Consider the following 24,612-nt stretch of genomic DNA (forward strand, 5'->3'; position numbering starts at 1 on the left):
TTACATTTTAAATCTCTAAGACACCTAACAAGTATTGACATCATGGTGGTAAAAAGGTGACACAGTATAAAGATTTCATACCCATTATGTAATGACTCGTACCTATCTAACGTTTTCTGTTAACTAAAGCACTAACATACAATTCTATATATATTGTCCAGTTTAAAACATGCAGCTAAGAACAACCTATAATTCAAAGACAGAATCCAATGATATATCAAAACTGCATTGGCAACTATGAATTTTATTATGTGGACATCTAATGTGGCATGCATCTGTACAAACCTTGCAGGCAGTGGTCCACAGCTGGGTTATGATTAAAAAGGCATAAATTTTTCTCTCATTTTATTACAATGAAGTTTAACAGTACAGAAAAAGTCACATGACCTTAGTGGGTCAGATTTCGTAAACCCTGCAACATGAGGAACTCTAAACACATTAAATATTGTTACACAATCAGACTTCCAATGTACAGGTACTTGGAAATAGTTACAGCCCTCACCAAGCTAGGTTGGGGACATGAAGTCCAACAGCATCTGAAATGCTGTGAAGGCATAACTTTACAAATAGCAATGTAAGCTTACAGAACTTGCCTTTATTAAGGTGGTATGTTCATGAAATTCCAGCGCCTTCACAATATAACGAACCAAATTTACTATACTTCACTTCTAAAAACCTAGATGAAACATGAAAAAGAAGCCATACAGTATAAATTGCAACTTCAGGAAAAATTCCTGCTTTATTATTCCAAATAATTTTCCCATGTAAAATAAATGTCCAATAGTTCCTGGTATGTGGGAAGATAATGTTAAAGTCACAATGAAGCCTTATTGACGGAAGCTTGGCTATATAAACAGCACAAGTTGAGAAAAGGTTTAATCTCCAAACCTATTAGATTGGATGAAGCGAGATCAGTAACGGCCACCTTGCGACATTACAGGAGGTCTCATTCCCATCGGAGGTCGAGGAGGCCCACCTTGATAAGGGGGCACCATTGGCGGTCCCTGCCCATATGGCGGCATAGCACCAGGAAGGTAACCTGGCATGCCTTGATGATGGCCACCATACTGACCTAAAAAACACATTTAAAATACAAAAAACAGATTGAGTTGGTTCGAGCATTGTGCTTTTACAATAGTATCTTTTGCAGATACACTTATTTTATGTGTAGATTCAAAAAATCTGCTAAAAACAATAAACGTAAAAAGAAATACCATGAGGTGGCATTGGGGGTCTCATTCCTTGTTGTTGTGGGATTCCTGGCTGTGGTGGCATCATAGCTCCAATTGGTCCAACTGGTGGATTACCAATGGGAGTCTGTCCTGGACGAGGAAGGTTACGTTGATATTTAGGTAACTGTGCCCTTCTTTCTTCCTAAAAATAAAAAATAAGCACAATGTTAAACACCTGAATACAGAGACTCATTAAGCATAAATGCAAGCATCTAAGACCTTATTTATAGAGTAAGTTTTAAAAAATGTATCATTTCCCAACCAATTACTTTTGCCCCACAAACCAGTTCAACTACTTAAAATACCAATTCTTTAAGAACTACCCATCTATTTTTGTATTTGAAGCACAGATAATGACTTTAGGATTTATAAATTGTTTCTGTGATAAAGTGTCTTGTGAAGAAGACATGGTCTTCAAGGTATATGGTCTTCTACCTCACACTTCACTTTTTTCAATTAATTTACAAATTTATGTCTAACTAAAATGAATTTTAAGAGTAAGAACTTATTGTCTTCTTTCAGAAATAATCTGGTGGGAGGGAATTCATCTAAGATCAAAACATGCACTATTCATTTTACTCTATGGTTCTTAAAAATCAGAATGGGCCAGCCAGCGTGGCTCAGTGGTTGAGCCAGGAGGTCCTGGTTTGATTCCCAGTCTGGGCATACGCCCACATTGTAGCTCGATCCCTAGTAAGGGGCATGGATGAGGTAGCCAAGCAATGATTCTCTCATCACTGGTGTTTCTCTCCCTCCCTCCCTCCTTCTCACTTCAATAAAAGAAATCAATAAAAATAGATTTAAAAAGGCAAAAGGAGATTGCTTTTAAAAAAATCAGAATGGCAGGGCCTGGTGGGTGTGGCTCAATGGACAGAGCATTGGCCCACGCACAGAAGGGTGGCGGGTTCGATTCCCAGCCTTGGTGTGTGTGGGAGGCAACCAATCGATGTGTGTGTGTGTGTGCGCACGCGCGCGCACACGTGCGCACCCATATTTCTCCCTTCACCCTTCCACTGTCTCTAAAAATCAATGGGAAAAATATCCTCCGGTGAGGGTAACAAAAAGAAAAATCAGAATGGTAAGCATTAAATCAGATTAATAAGACCATCATTTTACATATTAACACTTTTCAAATGGGACAAGCTACTACAATGATATTCAATCAAATTCTGCTAGCAAAAAAAACCTGTAAACAACTTACCAACGATATATCCTCATCTGGATGGATCAACTTACTGGTTGCACTGGTTGTCGTAAGAGTAGCAGGCTTACTTGTTATTGATGCCGCTGGTTTAGCTGCAGTGCTATTTGTTGTACTAGTGGTTGAAGCTGTAGACTGTGTATAAGCAGGGAATGTAGGCTTCGGGGGTTCTGTAGTTGTTGCAGGGGTACTACTTAAGGGCTTGAAATCTGTACCAACAGGTCCTTGGACAGCTGCCTGAGCCTGTAAAACACAATTTTTCATCAACAAAACCCAAAACTGAGTACATCTACTACCAACTTAAAAATAAGACACCAACATTCAATAAAGGACCAAACTCTAAATGAAATTAAAACAAAATTAACATGATAAATGCTCCACAAAAACCAAGAAATAACTAAGAATATCAAAATATGCTGGGTCACGATCACATCTAACACACAGCATTGGAACAACAAAAAGGTAATACTGAATATTTAACTTCTCAGGTGTCATCTACCTCCTCAACCAAGTTCTTTCATTTACAAAACTTTGTATTTATTCCAGGTTGATGAAATATAGTATTATATCTAATAAAATAGCATATGTTCTACTTTTACTATTCTAAATTATTTGTTTAATTAATCTACCAAGTAATTAAAAAAACCCCAAAAGGTTAGAAATTACAAAATACAAATGCTTGGATAAATTTCAGTTACTAAGCATAATTAATATAAATCGTGACATATTAAAAATGTCCTTCAAAGGTATTAGTTATATAATAAAATGTCCTCCCAATTAACAATGGCTGGATGATTATCATGATCAAAATGGTGTAGAAGGATCTTTTAAGTATAAAATTACCAGTAATTAATGTGTTACTTTTTTGTAATATCCAACATCTAAAACATGTAGACAGGACAACTTTGGAGCCAAATTTCCTTACATGATAGGTGATGCATTAAACAGCATAAATCAAAATAGCTTAATCATGCATCAGGCTAACCATTGGCTACTAGAAGGCATTTACTGCTTACATGCTTTTAACCCTTTAGAACCATAGAAATTTGGGGTTCATTTTTTTCTGAGTTCAATTTTCAAATACGATTGATTTGTTCTCCATTAATCTTACTTAATAAAAATTACATAGTATATTTTTAGGGAAAAGATTTTGTTTAAAAGTAGGGTCCAAAGGGTTAAGTTATAAAGCCATTTTAACAACTTTAAACTGCAACTTCCTGCGTACTTGTGCTGTGCTAGGAAACAGAGCTTTAGAAGATGCAGACAGACTTTCTGAATTGGATGAAGCTGTACTTGAGCTTGTTACAGGTGTCCCCATCTGTAGCATAAAAGAAAGGAAACAATGAAAAGTCTCCAAACAAATGGGTGAAAATAAGCCATGTGGTAGACTTTTTTTTCTAGCATAGATTGCATATTTGTAAATGCAAAGTATAATGCAATCAAGTCTGATTTATTTAATGAGGCAGGCAGTTAATGCATTTATAATAAAGTGACAGTATGAGCCTCAAAAAGATTTAATTCTATACCAATAAACCTAGTTAACCAGTTTCTTTTCTAAACTGTTTTGCAATGAAATATTTCAAAAATACCTTAAACAGAGTAAAGATTGACACTGTAGTCCAATTCTCTATCAATGACACAACAAAAATTTTTTGCTAAGTTTAACACCTCTTAATAAACAAAACACCTACTCACCTCAAAAGTGTAAGCTAATGTGCTTCAAAAGCATTTTAAAAATGTTTTTAATTTAGCAACTACAAATAGGAAAAAAGTTTAAAAAAGAAACTTCTTAGGGACAATCTTAAAGTGAAAAATAAAAGAACATAACCCTGATTTTCTAAATTAAATACATCTGCTTAATTCTGAATGAAACTGGGGAAAAAAGTAATAATCACTATAGACACAACAAATATAACAGAAGCACCTTTTGCGCTTCTGAGTTCTGGAGACAAAATCAGTAGGAAATTAAGTGCAACTAAGTCAAGAGCAATTAAATGGTGCCCTTTCAGCAAGTATGCAGCATTGTAGTTTGTCACTGTTGTAGACCAGAAGAGCCCAACAAATGATTTGCTAAGGTCTTAGGATTTTTATCTTTGGCTTTGCTTTCATTCCACTCATAATTCAATAGGTAAAGGAGGACCACTAAACATTACCACATATTTAAATCCCCAGAAATTAAATTTCATTTCTAACTAAAGCTAGAATAACCAGAGTTCACAGCAATGAAAAAATAACATACTATACTATCCCTGGCTCCAGTCAATCTTTTATGAGTTGACAAAATCAATATATGCAAACATGAAAGAAAACAGACCACTTCTTAGTATGCTTAATAAATTATACTAAAACCATAAACAAAAACTGACCTTTGACAATTTCAAAAATTTTTGTAAACAACTAAATTTTACCTTTAAATATGAGTGCATTCCTTTTCAGGAATTTCACCTTACCTGTCCGGCACTGGGGAAAAGAGGCTTAGTAACTGGAGGCTGTGGAGCAGGAACTGTTGCTGTTGGTGCAGGTGGTCTATTAAGAATACCTGGTGCTGAAACAGCCTGTGCTTGAGTCATTGGAGGAATTCCAGGACGTGGAACAGGAGGGGGCATACCTGTAAAGAAAAAATGTTGGGAGGACTCAGTTGTTGGAAGCGTTTAGTTCAGAAAAAAATATTTCCCCAAAACTTTGCTGTTACAATATACCATATTAAAAATGCTTCCATATTACAAAGTTACTAACAATTGACTTCTGAACGCGATGAAATCCAAAGAACTTAGGCATTTGTCCCTTGAAATAATCGTGCCTCAAACAAACTTGTCTCCAGAATTTTGTGGAATGGAAGATACCACTAGAAACCCTATGTTGGCAAAGCAGGCAATTAAGCTTAACTGATATTGACTTAGCAAACCAATTCTTTAAACATATAGAGAATTGCATCAACTAGAATTCTCTGAACTCTAATACAAATTACATAGAGTAAAAAGGTGATTAAATCACATACCCATGAATTTTCCAAAAAACTAAGTTATTCCTTTAAACAAATTTTCCTAAAATGTATCACTATTGCATTCTTTAAACTTCAACATTAACTTAAACTTAAAACTTTCACTACAGATTATCAAATGAACACTGGTTATTATTCTTTAATATTTTACTTTTTAAAAATACATTTTTATTTCAGAGAAGGAGAGGGAGAGATAGAAACATTAATGATGAGAGAATCATTGATCGGCTGCCTCCTGCATGCTCTACAGTGGGGATCGAGCCCACAACCTGGGCATGTGCCCTGAGTGGGAACCAATGTGCCCTTGATTGGAATTGAACCCTTCAGTCCGCAAGCTAATGCTCTATCCACTGAGCCAAACGAGCTAGGGCTTCTTTAACACTTTAAATGCCCAAAATTATCTTAGAGCATTACGTATGTTGAGTTGTTGCCTATAAATTAATGGCTACACTGGTGATGCTTGCAATTTTGCTGCAGTTTTATTTTCCTAGTTACTTTTATATATCAACTATCACTTAAGTACTTCTAAACCTGCCATGGATGATAACCCAAACTTAAAGGTCTCTGCGGCACACTTATTTGGCTAACAAAATCCCTTTCCCCATATTATAATCTACAACGTCAAAACATTTTATTTCCCACACTCCCTTTGCAGCAAGAGGGTCCATTAGACCTATTTCTGGCCAAGACATAGAAGGGGCTAAGGAGTCTCCAGGAAAGCTACTTCGCTCTCTAATAAAAGAAAAAAGGAGAGCATTGCTGTTAACACCATTTCTTGCCCCTGTCATCTTGTTACCGCTGAGTGACATGGTTGAGGGAAAAAAGCTAAGGTTAACAAAGTGGAAAATTTTAAAAGCCACTGAATCTACCACTTTTCTTTTTGTTGAGATAATAAATGTCTACATTGCTTAATACAGTTAGTTTGAGTTCTATATTACTTTAAGAGTCTTATTGGTTATCTAAAATATTCCTAATAAGTATAACAACTCTTAAGCATATGACCGTCAGTGCATAGGCTCTGTGACTCATTTTGGCTGCTTTGAATCCAATTTTTACTACTTTAAAACTCAAAATATAAATAAATAAGGGGGGGGGGGGGGGGGGAATCCATCGTAAGACTTTTCACGGTGCCCTAGCTGGTTTGGCTCAGCAAATAGAGTGTCGGTCTGTGGACCGAAGGGTCCCGGGTTCCATTCTGGCCAAAGTCACATGCTGGGGTTGTGGACTCGATCCCCCAGTAGGGGGCGTGCAGGAGGCAGCCAATCAATGATTCTCTCTCATCATTGATGTTTCTATCTCTCCATAATCAATAAAAAAATATTTTTTTTAAAAAAGTCCTTCTCATGGTAATTTTTACAAGTCACCAACCTGCTCTGGCCAGTCACTCAGTGGTTAGTGTCTGACTGCTTACCAAAGGGTTCTGGGTTCAGATTTCTAGTCAAGGGTACATGTGGGAGGCAACCAATCTATGTGTCGCCCTCACATCAATGTTTGTCTCTCTCTCTCCCCCAACCCCTCTCTCCCGCCCGCTCTGGGTGAGAGTTAATAAAAACACACACATAAGAAAGTCACCAACCTACAGAAATTTTAAATTACATTGCACCAGTGCCCACAAATCTATTGTCTAAATTACTTAAAAGAATCAAAGCGGCCCTAACCGGTTTGGCTTAGTGGACAGAGCATCGGCCTGAGGACTGGAGGGTCCTGGGTTCCATTCCAGTCAAGGGCATATGCCCAGGCTTTGGGCTCGATCCCCAGTAGTGCAGGAGGCAGCCAATCAATGATTCCCTCTCATCATTGATGTTTCTCCCTCTTTGAAATCAATAAAAATGTATTTTTTAAAAAAAGAATTAAATCGTGCCAGTCACAAAGAGGAAATGTCACCCTAGCTGGTTTGGCTCAGTGGGTAGAGTATCAGCCTACGGATCAAAGGGTCCCGGGTTCAATTCCGGTCAATGGAACATGCCTAGGTTGTGGGTTTGATCCCTAGTAGGGGGCATGCAGGAGGCAGCCGATCAATGGTTCTCATCATTGATGTTTCTATGTCTCTCTCCCTCTCCCTTCCTCTCTGAAATCAATAATAAAAATATATACATATGTGTGTGTGTGTGTGTATATATATATATATTAAATAAAAGAAAAAAAGAAATTGTCTAACATTCTTACCTGGTGGCATACCAGGCATTAGAGGTGGTATTCCTGGTCCAGGTGGCATCATTCCACCCATTGGCATCATTCTGTCAGAAAGCAAATTTCAAGAAACAACTAAAGTTAACTAACAGTATAAACCGTAGAAAATATTTTGGCTAAATCCTGAAACAATAGATAAGACTTGAATTTGACCCCTAATATTGAAATCAAGCTGAAAGAACACACACCACACTAGAAACAATCCTATCAAAATAAGTCCTCTAAAAACGAGCAAACTCTTGGGTTTACCAGTAAGATGGGGGAGGAGTGGAGTCAGTCTTTGCAATAAGTAAACAAACAAACCACAAAACAATTTAATACATTTAAAGTCATCAGGAATAATATTATATGCTATTCTCGATATATATAAGAGGCCTCATCTAAAATATGTGCAACTGGGAAGCAAAATCACCTTTTGTCTCACTTGGAAAATATCCACACAGAATATAAATAAAAAAGAAGAAATCTCTATTTTAGAGTCAACAGATTTTTCAAAAGGAAAATACTGAATGTACATTGTGGAGATAATTTTTTTTTGGAGGAGCACAGAAAAACTATCACCAATATTAAAGACAGTCAAAAGTAAACTCAGATTGCCTAATTTTTACTTAGATTGGCTACCTAACACTATAGCATGACTTAAAAACAAAACCTCTATTTTTTTTCTCTTCCCCTTAAAGAGCTCATCTTCAAATACCAATGTCCAGTGCACTTAAAAAATTTTAAGTTTGTAAACTCTTGATTTAGGACTTTTATCAGAATATTAACTTCTATATATTGAGTTCATTAGGAAAAGTTTGATTATCTTCTATAATAATAACGCATATAATTTGGTAAAAGATTATATATTTTTTCTTAAATACCAATTCTTTTTACTAAATCCCATTACTTTTAGCAGTTAGGAGAAAATACCTACACGTTTAGAAAATACTTATTTTATATACGGATTTATTACTATTCCTCAAAGATGTTTTATATCCCTCCTTTCAGAGACTTGTGTCAACCAGTTTGCAAGTTGTACGAAGTTTTAGTGAGGAAGGTTAGAAAATTTCTGAAGTCAATTGAATAGATCCCATTAAACACACAAGAAAATGACATTATGATTATACCTCCTGAATTACATCATGAATGAGATGCTTACATGTTTTCACCGCAAAATGACTGGGTGTATTTTCTCTGATGATGCAATCTGTGAAAATGTATGACAAAATCAAAATCTAACTGTGATTTTCAAAATACAGTGGGAAAGTGTATTATTTACCTGTCACATCCAACAACATTTAAGTAAAAGTGATGGGCACAAGCACCTCCTATTATTTTTAGTTTTTGATGATCTGACAAATACTTAAATCATTTACAGAATTTGCCTGTCACAACCAAGTGTCATGGACAGTTCTGAATCTCAGAAACTCAACTCTACAACCAACTACTTTAATTACACCAGATGCAATTAAAGCAGATGGCTGCCTAAATACATCCTAAAACACAAAAATCTATTCTCTTCAGAGACAAATTTATTGGTAGATCCCGTTATTAGACAATTTTAATATTTATAGAGCCCATACCTTTTAGAAAGAAAAAATGCAAAGTCACATTTAATTCATAAACACTCAAGTTGAAAGATCATTACTAGGCATAAGTCCACAAACCATTTAAAAAGAGTTTTCTTACCCAGGTGGCATGCCTGGCATAACTGGTGGCATTCCTGGCATCAGAGGAGGAACACCTGGCATTAATGGAGGTATGCCTGCAATCAATTTCAACAACAAAAAAATCAAATTAATATTAAAGGGTTAGGATGAAGAATATAATACTTCTAACACTGTATCAATAATATCTTGAGTGTTAAATTTTAAGAAACTCTATATGCTACCTGGAGGCATTCCTGGTGCTCCCGGAACTGGCGGTAGTCCTGGCTGTGCCATTGGGGGTATATAGCCTTGTTGGGGTTGAACAGGCTGTGGTTGAAATGAAGTTGAAGCTGCAGAGTCGTCATCATCATATTCATCAGAATCATCTTGCTGCTTCTTTTTTTGACTCTCTGTTAGAAAAGTTTTAATTTTCCCATAGAGAAGGGGGGACAGGGAACCAAAGCAAGTTTAAGACATTCAACATTTACAAAAATTATTTCAGTGCAACTAGCTCATAAAAATTTTCTTCTAAAAATATTTCAGTTAATATTATTCTTTACTCTTCAAATGTGTTTTCAACCTATATTAAGCAATTACCCATTCTATGACAGGTAAAAATAATTCTAAGTCAGTTTTATTTTTAAAAAACAGCTTTCTATTCCATCCAAAAAGGTAAACTACGGTAAAGAGGCCTGACCTCTCTGCAATACTTTTCAAAACTAAAAGTTCCATAGGTGATTAATAACAGCTCCTATCAACTGGATAGTATGTGGCTTCAATGTCAAAATTTTAAAAAATGTATACAACTAGTGGTTACATAAATCAAAACAAGCTATCTTTGCCAAGGCCAGGGAGCTCAGTTGGTTAGAGCATCATCCCACAAGCCAAGGTTGGGGGTTCTATCCCTGGTCAGGGTACATAAGAATCAATCAGTGAATGCATAAGTAGAACAAAACTGATGTCTCTCTTGCTCTCAAATCAATTAAAAACAAATACAAACTACCTTTATTTTCAAAGGCCTCAGCACTTGATAATTCTACTTGGAATTCAGTTATGAATATTTGAAATGATCCAAACAGTATTATTTAGTTATATATATACTAGAGGCCCAATGCATGAAATTCGTGCAAGAGTAGCCTTCCTTCCCCCAGGTGCCTGCACCGGCTTCCCTCTGGTACCCAGGACTCAGGCTTCCCTTGCAGCCTCAGCTTCATCCGGGAAGGTTGTCCAGAAGGATGTCCGGTCTAATTAGCATATTATGCTTTTATTATTATAGACTAGAGGCCTAGTGCACAAATTCATGCACAGATGGGGGGGTGATCAGCCTGGGCCGTGAGGGGGAGGGAGGTGTGGCCCTGCAGGCGGTTTGGCGGCCGGCCCTACCCCCTGGTTGAACTCCTGAATGAGGGGACAATTTGCCTATTAACCTTTTATTATATAGGATAGAAAATATATATAAAAATCAATACACAATTTCAAACATAAGACAAATATAACTGAATAAATCTAACATCTACCATTAAATTTATACTTTAAAGTAGCAATACTCTCACTAGTGAAGCTATTTTAAGAAAAAGCATATATTAATAGTTACCCTGTGTTTTCTGTTCAAGAAGTCGTCTTCTTTCATCCATGTCTTTTTCTGGAATACCTTCCATACCATATATTTCCAACTCTATGTCTGTTCTCCCAGGTATTGCATTTGGTACAGCATCTATTGTCTCTTTATGCACCTAACATTAAAAAACAAACAAAAACCTCCATCAGATAGGTAAAAGTGTCTCATAAAAGTATTTCAGAGAGTAATTTCAAATTACTCAAGAGGCCATTTAGTATGTTGGTTAAGAGTGACTGGTTCTAGCCCTAGCTGGTTTGGTTCAGTGGATAGAGCGTCAGCCTGGGTTCAATTCTGGTCAAGGGCACATGCCCAGGTTGTGCGCTTCTCAGTAGGGGGAGTGCAGGAGGCAGCCGATCAATGAGTCTCTCTCATCACTGATGTTTCTAGCTCTCACCCTCTCCCTTCCTCTCTGAAATAAAAAAATATATATATTTTAAAAGAAATGCAATTACATCCTCAAGCACATTAACTAGTCTTCACTACATTTCTAAGTGATAGTTTAGCATCTATAAAATTGGAGGATGTCTGATTTAACTGACATACTCATCTCACAGGTTGCTCTGAAATTACCGTAAGACTATATAGAAACAGAATTACTTAGTCAAAGATGCTACTAATAATTTCTCAACTAATCTCCTGCCAGCTTCCCCTACATTTTATCTGATCTTCTCTATAGTACAACTCCTTGAAAGAATGCCTCTTCTATTTTCCCATTTTCTCCTTTTTGTAAACTAGGCAAAGAACAATTTGTGTATAAGCAAAAACGGAAAAGAGCTGCAGTGTCCAAGGTGTGTGGGCTTAAAAATATTAGCACTCTAGATTTTAACAGATGCATAAATAAAATTTGAAAAAGCAGTCATAATATAAAACAGCAGCTTCACAGTAACTTCTTCAGAAGTTTAACCCTTTGAGTGCCAACCAATATCCTAGGAACTATGGTAAAACTGCCAAGGCATTTTTACTGATTTTACAGCAGTTTAGAAAAAAAATTATGAATCGCAAGTAAATGAAGTTACATATTCAAAAATCTTCCACAGTATCTTCCACAAAATTGTCATCTTCACAGCAAGAAGTGACATATTTAGCAATATCATCATCACTAATAAAAGCAGACTTAGAACCGGACGCTATTTCGAAGCTTTAGGGCTACAAAATCTGAGTAAACTTCACAAAATTATAGTACCTTTAAAAAATTAGGCAGATAAATGCCAGTGGTCAATTTTAGAACTACAAACATTCGGCATCAAAAGTAATCTGCACTTAGGTGCTATCTGTCAATAAAGAGTGAACTACTAGCATCTAATAGTGACACTGAAGGAGGAGCGCGATAGCGTTCCCGGCACTCTGGGGGTTAATCTTTTTCAGAAGTTGACGCAATTCAGTATGCTTCTTTCTTAGAAGCCTCATCAAAATTCTCCAGAAGATCTGGAACTTCATCTACTGCTCTGGTAGCAAGCGGTGCTTTTCCATCCCAATTGTTTGGGCAGAGCTCCTTACACTAGTTGGAGGTCTGCACCATGCTAAATTAAGATGCTAGGTAGCATTGTGTCAGCAATTTGTCTCAGCATGCCCTGTAATAGTGAAAAGTGTTCGCTGCCAGATCTTTAAGGCTGTTAAAATGGATCACTGTTCCTTGGTTTGTGAACACTCATCTCCTCAATACCCTACCTTCTTTAAGGAAAACTAAAGTCTTTTTCTCATCTGCTATAGCTGTATGTGAACCGCCTTCTGCAAACAGTTCCTTCCCCACCATTACACACTTTGTGCCTGCAGTTTGGCCAGTTTTTCCTGGTTCATGATAGTTTCTTTCATCTTGTTGGAGAGGAAATGGGGCTACAAGGGAGACTAGGATAGCTGCTTAGGATAAGAATAAGTGCACACTCTCTAGGACACAAGATGGCAGCTCTCATTCTCTCTCTCTCTTTTTTAAGCCTACAGTACCCAGCATTCCCAGGCAGCTTCCCATCATCCAAGTACTAACCAGGTCTGACCCTGATTAGCTTACGAGATCTGGGTATTCAGGGTAATATGGCTGCAGCCATCATATTCTTTTGAAAGCGCTCCAATCAAGCTTTCATCATCATTCTAGGAAATCACTCTCGGAAAGTGGAACAATTACCTCCACTTTGATTAATCCAATCTTAGTCCTGTTCTTACTTGGCTTACCACAAGCATTTGACAGTCAAAGTAACTCACTCTTTAAAAACACTTCATTTGGCTTCTAGGGTACTTACTGTCTTGGTGTTCCTACCCTTTCACTCTCCTTGACTTCTTTAAAACTTCTGACCTCTAAATGCTGGGAGTGACCCAACATGGAGTCCTTGCATTTTTCTATTTATATTCTACTGGAGACTGGAGGCCTGGTGCACAAAAATTCATGCACTGGGGGTGGTGGTGGTGGTGGTGTGTGTGTGTGTGTGTGTGTGTGTGTGTGTGTGTGTCGTCCCTCAGCCGGGCCTGCACCCTCTCACAGTCTGGGAGCCCTCAGGGGATGTCCTACTGACCGCTTAGGCCCACTCCTTGTGCAGTCTGGCCTCTCCTTGTGGGAGGTGACCAGGCGGCCAATCGACCGGCGCGCCCCCGCCCCCCCCCCCCCCCCATTGGCCCATTGGCCCTCCGCAGCCACTGGTCCACTGGTCGCTGCTGCACACCCCCCCCCCCCATTGCCATCCCCTCCTTCTGCCTGCTGGCACACCCCTTGGCTAGCTTGGCGCTGCTGCTTGCTGGCCCGACCCCTGACTGGTTTGTTCTGCAGTTCGGTCTATTTGCATATTACACTTTTATTACATAGGATTCCCTAAGAAGAAAAGACATGGCTTCAAATAGCCATCCTTATCCTGTATCCTTCCAAATTTCTATTTCCCCTTCCAACCCCTCTGAACTCCAGACTTGTAGATCCAACTGCTTATGTGACATCTCCATCTGGATAGTCAATGGATCTTTTCAAAACTAACATACCCACACCCAAAATTAACATAAAAACAATCTTGGGCCCTGGCCACTCGAGTGGCTCAGATCATCCCCTGCACTGAGAGGTTGCTGGTTTGATTCTGAGTCAGGGCACATGCCCAAGTTGCGGGCTCAATTCCCAGGAGGGGATGTGCAGGAGGCAGCCCATCTTTTCCCAAGTGTTGATGTTTCTCTCCCTCTCCTTTCCTCTAAAATCAATAAAACACATTAAAGTCCTAGCTGATTTGGCTCAGTGGATAAAGTGTCGGCCTGTAGACTGAAGGGTCCCGGGTTTGATTCCAGTCAAAAGGCACATGCCCAGGTGGGTGATTCTCACTCATCATTGCCATTTCTACCTCTCTCCCCCTCTCACTTCCTCTCCGAAATCAATAAAAATATATCAAAAAAAAACTTGGTATCTTTATCCCTATGCCTAGTCTTCCTGCAGCTTTCTACATCTCAGTATGTGGTAGCATCATTTTTCACATTGCTCAAGTCAAAAACCTTCAGATCATCCTTCACTCCTCACTTTCTCTCATATTCCACATCTAATCCATCAGCAAATTCTGGCTCTGTCACCATCATCTTTCATCTACAATACTCTTGTCTCCTAAGTGGCCTCACTGCACTCTGTAGTCTATTCTCAATCTTGCAGCCAAAATGATCCTTTAAAAAGGTGTACCGCCCTAACTGGTTTGGCTCAGTGGATAGAGCATTGGCCTGAGGACTGAAGGGTCCCAGGTTTGATTCTGATCAAGGGCATGTACCTTGGTTGTGGGCACATCCCCAGTGGGAGGTGTGCAGGAGGCAGCTGATTGATGTTTCCCTCTCATCGATGTTTCTAATTCTCTATCCTTCTCCCTTCCTCTGTAAAATACCAATAAAATATATTTTTAAAAAAAAAGGTGTACCAGTCCTGGTCAGTGTTGTTCAGTTGGTAGAGCATCATCCCATGCACCAGATCAGGGTACGTACGGAGGCAACTGATCAATGTTTCTTTCTCTTTTTCTCTCTCTCTCTCAAAAAAGGAGGGGAAAAAAAAAAGCTATGTGACAGGAATTTTTTTTTTTTTAAATCCTCACCTAAGGAGTGAGGATATTTTTTTAGAAAGGGGGGAGGGGGGACACCGTAACCGGTTTGGCTCAGTGGATAGAGTGTTGGCCTTTGGACTGAAGGGTCCCAGGTTCGATTCCGGTCAAGGGCATGTACCTTGGTTGCGGGCACATCCCCAGTAGGAGGTGTGCAGGAGGCAGCTGATCGATGTTTCTTTCTCATTGATGTTTCTAACTCTCTCTCTCCCTTCCTCTCTGTAAAAAATTAATAAAATATATTTTTTAAGAAAGAAAGGCGGGGGGGGGGGATGATGACACACATCAATTGGTGCACTCCTGCTGCAACCATTGGGGATTGAACCTGCAACCGTGACCGGAAATTGAACCCTTGACTCTTTGGTCTGTGGGCCAATGCTCTAACCATTAGGCTAAACTGGCCATGGCAAATGGAGGAATTTTAGTTTTTTGAATAGCTACATAGGACTTAGTGACTGTCTAAGTATGTAGTAGGCTCTCAAATATTTCTGAATAGATGTTAAACTGTTGTAGTGATGTAACTAGGGCGAAGAGGAGCTATATAAACTTATTTTTTTTAAACTCAGGAGAGCAACATCCTATTTTATCTCCCTGCTTCCTACCAACAGTATTTTTCAATAAACAGAGATTTGCTCATCTCAGAACTTTCTAAGGTCCAATTAGGCAAAAATTCAGGCAGCTCTAAAACTGGCAAAAGTAGAACACATAATGGTACTCATGAGATCTTTTAAAAATTACAAAGTTCTCCTTACCTACTAGTAAAAGGATTCAAGAAACTATTAAATGAAATAATACCACTCCCAAAGAGATGCGGGAATAAATTCTTGATATAAACCTGGCCCCACGCAACAGATTATAACAAATCCTTCAATGGCAGTAATGGCAGCTAATTATGTACTAATTCTTATGGGATGAGAACTGGTGAGACTGCCCACAAATTTAAATCATTGATCCCTGCTTTTTTAACGCAAGTGCTGAGATATATCTTGTGATCTCAACCTGTTACCAATCTAACCTAGAATGAAAGATAATAATTTAAAAATATCCTATCATATATAATAATCATATATAATAATGAGCTAATATGCTAATTAGACTGAACAGCAGAATGACCATCCAGAAGGTTGTCTGGACAAAGCCAGGGCTGTGAGGGCCGAGCTCCTTGCACAAATTTTGTGCATCGGGCCTCTAGTCCTCCTAGGCAGAACAACTGGTCGCTATGATGCACACTGAGGTGGGGGGGGGGGGGGGGGGGCAGAAGCTCAATACAGGAACTGCCCCCTGGTGGTCAGTGCGCTTCCACAGGGGGAGCGCCACTCAGCCAGAAGCTGGCTCATGGCTGGCCAACGCAGCAGTAGTGGCAGGAGCCTCTCCCACCTCTGCAGCAGTGCTAAAGATGTCTGACTAATGGCTTGCTCCCCATGGGGAGTGGGCCTAAGCTGGCAGGTGGACACCCGCCGAGGGCTCCTGGACTGAGAGAGGATGCAGGCCGGGCTGAGAGAAGCCACCCCCCCCCCCCCCCCCCCCCCAGTGCATGAATTTTTGCACACCAGGCCTCTAGTATACCAATAAAACTCTAAACATAAAGAAATCGTTTCTCTTCTAAATGGCTAAAGAACAGGTGTGCTGCCCTAGCTGGTTTGGCTCAGTGGACAGTGTCAGTCCCGAGTGCAAATCCCAGTCAGGGCACATGCCCGGGGTTGCAGGCTCAATCCCCAGTGTGGGGAGTGCAGGAGGCAGTCAATCAGTGATTCTCTCTCATCATTGATATTGATATTTCTATCTATCTCTCCCTCTCCCTTCCTCTCTGAAATCAATTAAAAAACAACACAGGTGTGTTTTCTTAAGCTGACTTGTCATTTAATATGATCTTTTGCAATAAACAACAAAAATATACTACAACTGTCAAAGAAATAAACATTCATAATTTCCCAATGTTGTTTCCATACTACAAGTAAAAATTAAATACAGGAGTAAAATCCTTACCTGCATGCAATGTATAGCCAAGCCAGGTCCTGTGTACAACTTCTTATGACATATATGGCATTTAAAATGTTTTGCTTTTTGGTGCTGTATAAGGATCTTCTCATCATCAAAATCTCTATTACAATACCTGATCAAGACTGTTAAGGCACAAAAATAACACAATAACACTGCCTAGTAAAAAAAACCCTGCCCTATGATAAACAAATAGCAATAACATTAAAATACAGAAATAGCTAAAAGCAAAAAGTCGCTTTACAGAAACTTTGTCTTTGATATTATACAATTAGGGATTAACTTGCCATGGGATTTCCTGGAAGCCCATACTCTCTTCATCACCCCTAAACACATTTCAACATAGTTTTTTTAATTTTTGTGTTTAACAGATATTTATATGAAATTAACTCTTCTTTTGTTCACTATTTCAACATTTACAAATGCATAGTGTAGATTAGAGGGGTTCAATGTAAAAAAAAAATCCCCAACTTCATCTCAAGAGAGATTTAGAAATAGAATTCACTCATTAGATAATTAAAAATGAGGATTTACCTAATGTTGATAATTTGTTTCTTTTTAGAATCTAAAAATAAGTTCATAGTGAATGACACAACTTAACCCATAAAGTTGTTTGCAATTCCCTATGAACTTATGTTGCCAAGGGACGTATTTAAACTCAAAGAGTTACATCCATAAAGCAGAATTACCTCAATAGTAGTAAGATTTCCCTAAAAGGACATTACAAAATCCGTGACCGTTCAACTATTATATAAATGCAGTTCTGTAACAAACAGTTTTGAGGCATAAGAGGCCTTATTTTTTTTTTTTGACCCTACAAAGCTAAATAGATACAAAAATCTCCACCCTGAAAGATAACTCTTCTTGAAGACTAAAGGCGCCAGTTAGCGAGACGCGGAAGCTAGTTCTTCCCCACCCCCCACCCCCACCCCGCGCGCAAAAAAAAGAAGAAAAAAGGGCGCGGGGGGGCGGGATTTGAAGTCCGAGTTGACTAAACCATCGATTCTTTAAAAATAAAAACACTTTGGAAAAAAGTGGCTGACTGGCTCCGGAAGCTTTCCCCTAATCCGCCATATCCTCAATCAAGAGTCTTTTACTTGAAGAAAATCCCTTTGTTGAATGGTCATCACAACCCCGGGGTAGAGCAGCACAGCCCTTCGGGGACACCGTCCTTGACGGAGGGGTCCAGGCCGCCTCCCCGCGGGTCCACGCTCGCCCCAAACCCGGAATCTCCTGAGTCACGGAGTCCAACGCCCCGAAACTGCCAGAGCCTCTCGCCCTAGAGGCCCCATTTTCCTAGAAGACCTCGCAAATCTGACTCGAGCCGCCAAGTTACCCACCCCAGGCCTAGATCCCAGACACTCGCCGCCATAGGCCAACGCCAGGCCTCCCCGTCCCCGTCCCCACCAACCGGCGCGGCAGCGCGGCCGCGACTCCCCACTGACAAAGGATACCAGCACCACGGCTTCAGCTGCTTCTTCTTCTTGCGACCCATCACTGCGCTCCACGGACGAAGTGAAAACGGAGGCGAAAGTAAGCAGGAAAATCGAGGCGAAAAGCGCTCACTCTTCAGACCCAACCGCCACCACCACGTCCCACAGGAAACTGACACAAAATGGCCGACGCCCTCGCTCGCTGCTCTGCCTCCCGTCAGGCACTGCGGAAGGGGGCGGGGCCAGGCGGGGCCGGGTCACATGACACCGCCCTCCGCCCTGAGTGGGTGGGGACTCGCAGCCCGAGAGGCGGCCGCCATCTTGTCTGTTTCGCTGGCCGCCCGATGTCGCTGGCGGTGCGTGCAGATCCCCTCGGGTTTCTTTGTAAAGGCGCCGGCTGCCTGAGTATGCCGAGAAACTCGCGAATTGAGGGGGGAATCTGGGGGGCGGGACTGAAAACATTACCCGCGTCATTAAAGGCAGACTACAAATAAAGATTCGTTGAGACAGCGCCCAGTTTTCAGTTCTGTTTTCAGTGCCCGGATTAATCCTTTCTGTAGTAAGTGTTGGGCATTTGCTTACTTCAATGTTGAGACAAAGAAGGCGCAGCCACAGCTTGGCGACAGATGAGCGAGCGCGGTGACAGGGAAACAGGAGATGCTGCGAGGCCTCCGGAGAAGACCCGTCCACGTGGCCGCAGTCGGTGGTCAGAAAGGTGTCCGGGCCCAGCGCCGGGGGGGGGGGGGGGGGGGGCGGGGGGGCGGGGGGGCTGGTGGCTGAGCATCGACCTTTGAACCGGGAGGTCACGGCTCTTGGTCAGGGAACACAGCTGGGGGTCCCCAGTGTGGGGCGTGCAGGAGGCAGCCCGTCCATGATTCTCATCGCTGATGTTTCTCTCTCTCCCTCTTCTCCTTTCCTCCGAAATCAATAAAAAAAAATTTGTTTAACCTTACAAAGGCGTGTCTGGGGTTCCCTGTCTTTGGACACGTAAGAATTTGAGGCAAAGAAATGTGGACTTAGAAGTCTGGAGCCAGCTTGCTCCCTGCAGGCTCAAGATCAACCATCATATATATATATGTGTGTGTGTGTGTATATATATATATATATTTATTTATTTATATTTATTTATTTATTTATTTTAAATAAGAAAGAAAGGTTTCCTGAAGGGCCATGGGAACTAGAGGTGGAGGAGCGCGGCTCCCTGAGGGAGCAGCGAGCCCAGCCTCGGGCTGAGCACGAGCTCCGAGGAAGCTCAGAGGACGGGCTGGCGGGAGAGGCCCGAGGGGCACCGGCGGGCAGCGGGGACTTCCGAAGGCCCGGGGGCCGCGGGGGCCGGGGGCTTCGCGCTGGAGGCTTGGCTTCGTGCAAGTTGAAGGGAGAGGGTAGGTGGTTCAGAGTCGGGGCCACGGCCGACCTGCATGACTGGGCCAACCAGGTGAGCTCCCTCCGCTGCGCTCGGCACAGTGTGGCCCATAGACGTAGGGATTAGTGTAAGTTTTATGTTACTATTGAAAGGAAGACTCATACAGAGCAGACATCCCTGAAGCCCTTACTGTGTGCCAGGCATGGAGGTGAGTTGTACATGACTTGTCTCCACCAGCCTGGGGTGGAGGTGCTTTTTATCACCCTCTTACTAGAGACAAAAAGAGGCTTAGCCCTGGCTGGTTGGCTCAGTGGATAGAGCGTCGTCCTGCAGACTGAAGGGTCCTGGGTTCGATTCAGGTCAAGGGCACATGCCTGGGTTGCAGCTCCATCCCCAGGAGGGGGTGAGCAGGAGGCAGCCGATTTATGATTCATTGATATTTCTATCTCTCCCTCTCCCTTACTCTCTGAAATCAATAATACACACACACACACACACACACACACACACCAGAAGAGGCTTACCAGAGTTGAAGTCATTTAGTCAAGGTCACAAGTAGTAAGTATGGAGCTGAATTAGATTTGAGTTTCAGAAAAACCACTGTGGCCACTGGGTTGGCAGAGACTAAGAGGCCAGACCCAGAACCGGACAGTAATCTGGGTGAGAGAAGAAACTGACCTGAAGTAGGATAGTGGGAGCAGGAAGTCATTTATTCATTCCTCCTAATGTAAGGAAGCAAGCAAATTCATTTCAGTGCTCAGTGCTCTACCAGAAACAAAAATGAAAAACAGGTCGGGGACACGGTAAGGGTGTCCACCTAGTCTCTTCTATATAACATTGTACTGGTGGTCTAGCCAGGGTGATCAGGCAAGAAAAAAAAAGAAAAAGAATCAGATTGGAATGGAAGGAGTAAAACTGAACTGGACAACCAATGGGTCAGGGCTGCCTGTCACTACTTGAGCCAGTTCAGCAGAGACAGGGATGAGTCACGTATGAGCATTTATTCCAATAATGCCAGCAGTATGGTGTTGGGGTCCAGCCCCAGCAGGTCCAGGGGTTCCCAAAGATGTGGACAGAGTCGGCGAAGAATGAACGACAGGGAGGCAGCGTTCAGTTGATCAGCATAGCGAGGTTCTTTTGCCAGGTTCTGTCTTTATTGTCCTGTTACATCTGTATTTATACCAGTTGATTTTAATCCTATCCATTCTATTCCAAAGGTTTAGGGCGTTTGTTATCTCCATTCCAAAGTCACTACTCTATTATTCTGTTAAGCTACAAGAAAGTAACTGAAGGAGATTATCCTAAGTGATTGTTTGTAGTTAAAGTGATTAATTACCCGCCTGGCACTTAGTTAAGGGGTTTTATTCCCTTCCTTAGTCCTGTTAATCTCTAACTCCAGGGAAAAATCCCACCTGGGGAAACAACCTTTCTCGGAGAGGTGACCTTGGTTAAAACACATAGCACTAAGAAGGGGAGCAAACATATTAAGAACAGTATGTCATATACCCCAGGTCCCTTGAAACATATGCTGTGCAGATGTTTTTTCCCTGCAGTGACTGTGTCAAGCAGCAAGGATGGACCAGCTTCCGGCAAATTCCCCCTTTTTTATTTTTTAAAGGATAGCATGTGTAAATCAGCGGCCACCTCTCTGATTGGGTTGTTTAAGACTCAGAAGACCTGTTTATGACTTTGTCAACAGGTCAGTCCGAGGCTTAACCCTATATCGGCTCCCCACAGTATGGGAGGGCAGCAGGTCATCCATGAAAACCTGCTCAGCTCCCCTCCATAGCCAGCTGCTTATATTGGGTAGAAGCACAGATTACATGGAGAGGAAGGCAAAAGGAATAAGAATGGGTATAATGGTTACAGGTTGCAAGCTGGGGCTTGCAATGGGCCTGTGCTCTATTCTTTTTGGCTACCAAGTTGTTAATCTTTTTATGATGACAGGCAGTTCCAGGAAGAGGAGGATGGACTGCATTCCCAGGTTAACTCCCACTTCCTGGACTACAGCTCTCAGCCAGGTTGGAATGTGCTTTCTCTAACCAGAACAGCAATCACGGTTTAAAGAGCATGATTAATATTTCTGCCCCTAACAGAAGCATCTCTATTCACAGATGGCATGATCTTGTTAGGGGGAGAATTGGGCCATTGTGTCTCTCCACACACACAAAGGAAAATTGAGTTGAAGTACTAATCTCCAGTACCTCAGAATATGACCTTATATGGTCCTACTGATTACAGAGGTGATGAAGCTAAGATGAGGTCAATAGGGTGGACCCTATTTCATATGACTGCTGCCTTTATAAAAAGAGGAAATTTGCCCTAGTTGGTTTGGCTCAGTGGATAGACTGTCGGACTGAAGGGTCCCAGGTTCGATTCCGGTCAAGGGCACGTGCTCAGGCTTGATCCCTAATAGGGGGCATGCAGGAGGCAGCCAATCAATGATTCTCTCTCATCATTGATGTTTCTATTTCTCTCTCCCTCTCCCTCTCCCTTCCTCTTTGAAATCAATTAAAAATATATTTAAATAAATAAATAAATAAAAAGAGGACATTTGCCCTAGCCGGGTTGCTCAGTGGATAGAGCACTGGCCCTCAGACTGAAGGGTCCATTCCAGTCAAGGGCACCTACCTCCATTGTAGCCTCCAATAGCTGTGTCTCTCACATTGATGTTTCTCTCTGTCTCTCCCCCTCCCTTCCACTCTCCATAAATCAATGGAAAAGTATCCTCAGATGAGGATTAACAAACAAAAAGGAAATTTGAACACAGATAATGCATAAAAGGAAGACCACTATCTTATCAAGGAATAAACCCTGCTGACACCTTGATTTTGGACTTCTAGCCTCTAGAATTGTGAGACAATACATTTTTTTGTTGCTTAAAGTGCTCAGTCTATAGTACTTTGTATGACAGACTTAACAAACAAACACACTTGTACTTAGGAAATCCTAAGGAATCCGTAAAAAGAAATAAATCTAGACCTACTAAGAGTTCAATAAAGTTCACAGTACAAGATCAAAATACAAAATTCAATTGTACTTTTTGTTTTGTTTTGTTTTGTTTGTTTATTTTTTTTTCGGGTGCACTGGCGGGAGGGAAGGGGCAGGAGGGGAGAAGAGAGTAGGGAAGCGGGGAAGGGGAGAGGGGCGAGGGGGAGGTGGGGGGGAGAGGTAGAGGGTGCTGGGAAGGGAGTAGAGGTGGAGGAGAGCATAAGGTGGAGGGGAGGGGAGGGGAATGCAAGAGGGGAGGGGTCCAATTGTACTTTTATACACTAGCAGTACACAATCTGAAAATGAAATTAAGAAAACAATTCCATTTATAATAGCTTCAAAAAGAATAAAATGTAGAAGTTCAAAACTAAAATATATTTTAAGAAACTAAATATCGAAATAAGTGAAAACAAAACATTTGAAATTAACTGTTTGATTAAATGGTTACAAAACATAACTTTAGGTCAAGTCATCCTCAACTCAGTTTTGTGGTATTAAGAGTTCTAGAGTCTGGCCTGTGTGGCTCAGTGGTTGAGCATAAACCTATGAACTGGGAGGTCACGGTTCGATTCCCAGTCAGGGCATGTGCCCAGGTTGTGGGCTCGATCCCCAGTGTGGGGCATGCAGGAGGCAGCCAATCAATGATTCTCTCATCATTCCCTCTCTCTTCCCCTCTGAAATCGATAAAAAATAAAGAGTTCTAGAGCCAGAGTATTTGGGTTTGAATGCACCTTTGCCATTTATTAGCTATTTTACCATGGACAAAAATAACTGGCCTTGGCTTACTCATCTGTAAAGTGGGATAATAATAATATCAATCTCATGGGATTGTGAGAATTAAATGAGTGATGCAGGAGGCAGCCAATCAATGATTCTCTCTCATCACTAATGTTAACCCTATGACACGCATGTCAGAGGTGACATGCAAACTCATTTTTTTGGTTGATTTTTCTTTGTTAAATGGCATTTAAATATGTAAAATAAATATCAAAAAATAAGTCTTTGGCCCTAACCAGTTTGGTTCAGTGGATGGGGCATCGGCCTGCGGACTGAAGGGTCCCAGGTTTGATTCCAGTCAAGGGCATGTACCTTGGTTGCGGACACATCCCCAGTAGGAGGTGTGTAGGAGGCAGCTGTCGGTGTTTCTCTCTCATTGATGTTTCTAACTCTCTATCCCTCTCCCTTCCTCTCTGTAAAAACTCTATAAAACCGAAACCGGTTTGGCTCAGTGGATAGAGCGTCGGCCTGCGGACTGAAAGGTCCCAGGTTCGATTCCGGTCAAGGGCATGTACCTTGGTTGCGGGCATATCCCTAGTAGGAGATGTGCAGGAGGCAGCTGATCGATGTTTCTCTCTCATCGATGTTTCTAACTCTCTATCTCTCTCCCTTCCTCTCTGTGAAAAATCAATAAAATATATTTTAAAAAATCAATAAAATATATATATTTTTTAAAAATAAGTCTTTGTTTTACTATGGTTGCAAATATCAAAAAATTTCTATATGTGACACGGCACCAGAGTTAAGTTAGGGTTTTTCAAAATGCCGGCACGCCGAGCTCAAAAGGTTGGCCATCACTGGTATATGTAAAGCACTTGAAAGAGTCCTCATTCACAGCAAATACTCTATCAATGTTAACCATTATTTTTCTATAAAGTTAACATGGAATGCAGGTGTGCTTTAATATCTTTAATATGGTGTAAGGCGAAACATGCAAGAAAATGATGCCGAGGGGTTGCAAAATCTTTAATTCAGCAAAGAGTTCTTGAGCACCGTAGGCCATGTGCTAGGATAGAGGATAGGTCATTGAATAAGCTGACATGCTAGTGGGGAGCAGACAATAAATACTGTCAAGTGTGGTAAGTGTGATGAAGATAGGATATAGACTGATGGGATAGCAGTAGAGGTGTGTGTGGGATA

At 41.0% G+C, this 24,612-nt stretch overlaps 1 protein-coding gene, 1 non-coding gene and 1 pseudogene across 4 annotated transcripts; 1 reads left to right on the plus strand and 2 right to left on the minus strand.

Moving 5' to 3' along the window:
* Positions 1 to 224: 224 nt before the first annotated feature.
* On the minus strand, positions 225 to 18,544 carry ZNF207 (zinc finger protein 207). 3 transcript variants are annotated; one of them, XM_070394783.1, is made up of 12 exons: positions 18,363 to 18,544; positions 16,897 to 17,023; positions 10,850 to 10,988; positions 9,498 to 9,665; positions 9,296 to 9,371; positions 8,766 to 8,813; positions 7,601 to 7,671; positions 4,884 to 5,041; positions 3,659 to 3,751; positions 2,434 to 2,676; positions 1,215 to 1,374; positions 225 to 1,072 (listed from the first exon to the last, which is right to left on the minus strand). In XM_070394783.1, exons 1-12 carry the CDS (start codon positions 18,401 to 18,403, stop codon positions 912 to 914), a joined length of 1,485 nt encoding a protein of 494 aa, XP_070250884.1. In that variant the 5' UTR covers positions 18,404 to 18,544; the 3' UTR covers positions 225 to 911. The 3 variants fall into 3 exon arrangements, with proteins under 3 accessions (XP_070250884.1, XP_070250885.1, XP_070250886.1); XM_070394784.1 differs by lacking the exon at positions 8,766 to 8,813; XM_070394785.1 differs by lacking the exon at positions 3,659 to 3,751 and having other exon boundaries at positions 18,363 to 18,543.
* Positions 12,252 to 12,685, minus strand: LOC138994528 (transcription factor BTF3 pseudogene; annotated as a pseudogene).
* A 743-nt stretch (positions 18,545 to 19,287) lies between the features above and the next one.
* Positions 19,288 to 19,414, plus strand: LOC138995247 (small nucleolar RNA SNORA38). The gene has a single exon (XR_011468571.1). It is a non-coding gene; the product is annotated as a small nucleolar RNA SNORA38 (small nucleolar RNA).
* Positions 19,415 to 24,612: the final 5,198 nt, after the last annotated feature.

The sequence above is a fragment of the Myotis yumanensis genome, unplaced genomic scaffold (genome assembly GCF_028538775.1).
Source record: "Myotis yumanensis isolate MYYU_CA2020_CCGP unplaced genomic scaffold, mMyoYum1.0.hap1 SCAF_16, whole genome shotgun sequence".
Classification (NCBI taxonomy): Eukaryota; Metazoa; Chordata; class Mammalia; order Chiroptera; family Vespertilionidae; genus Myotis; species Myotis yumanensis.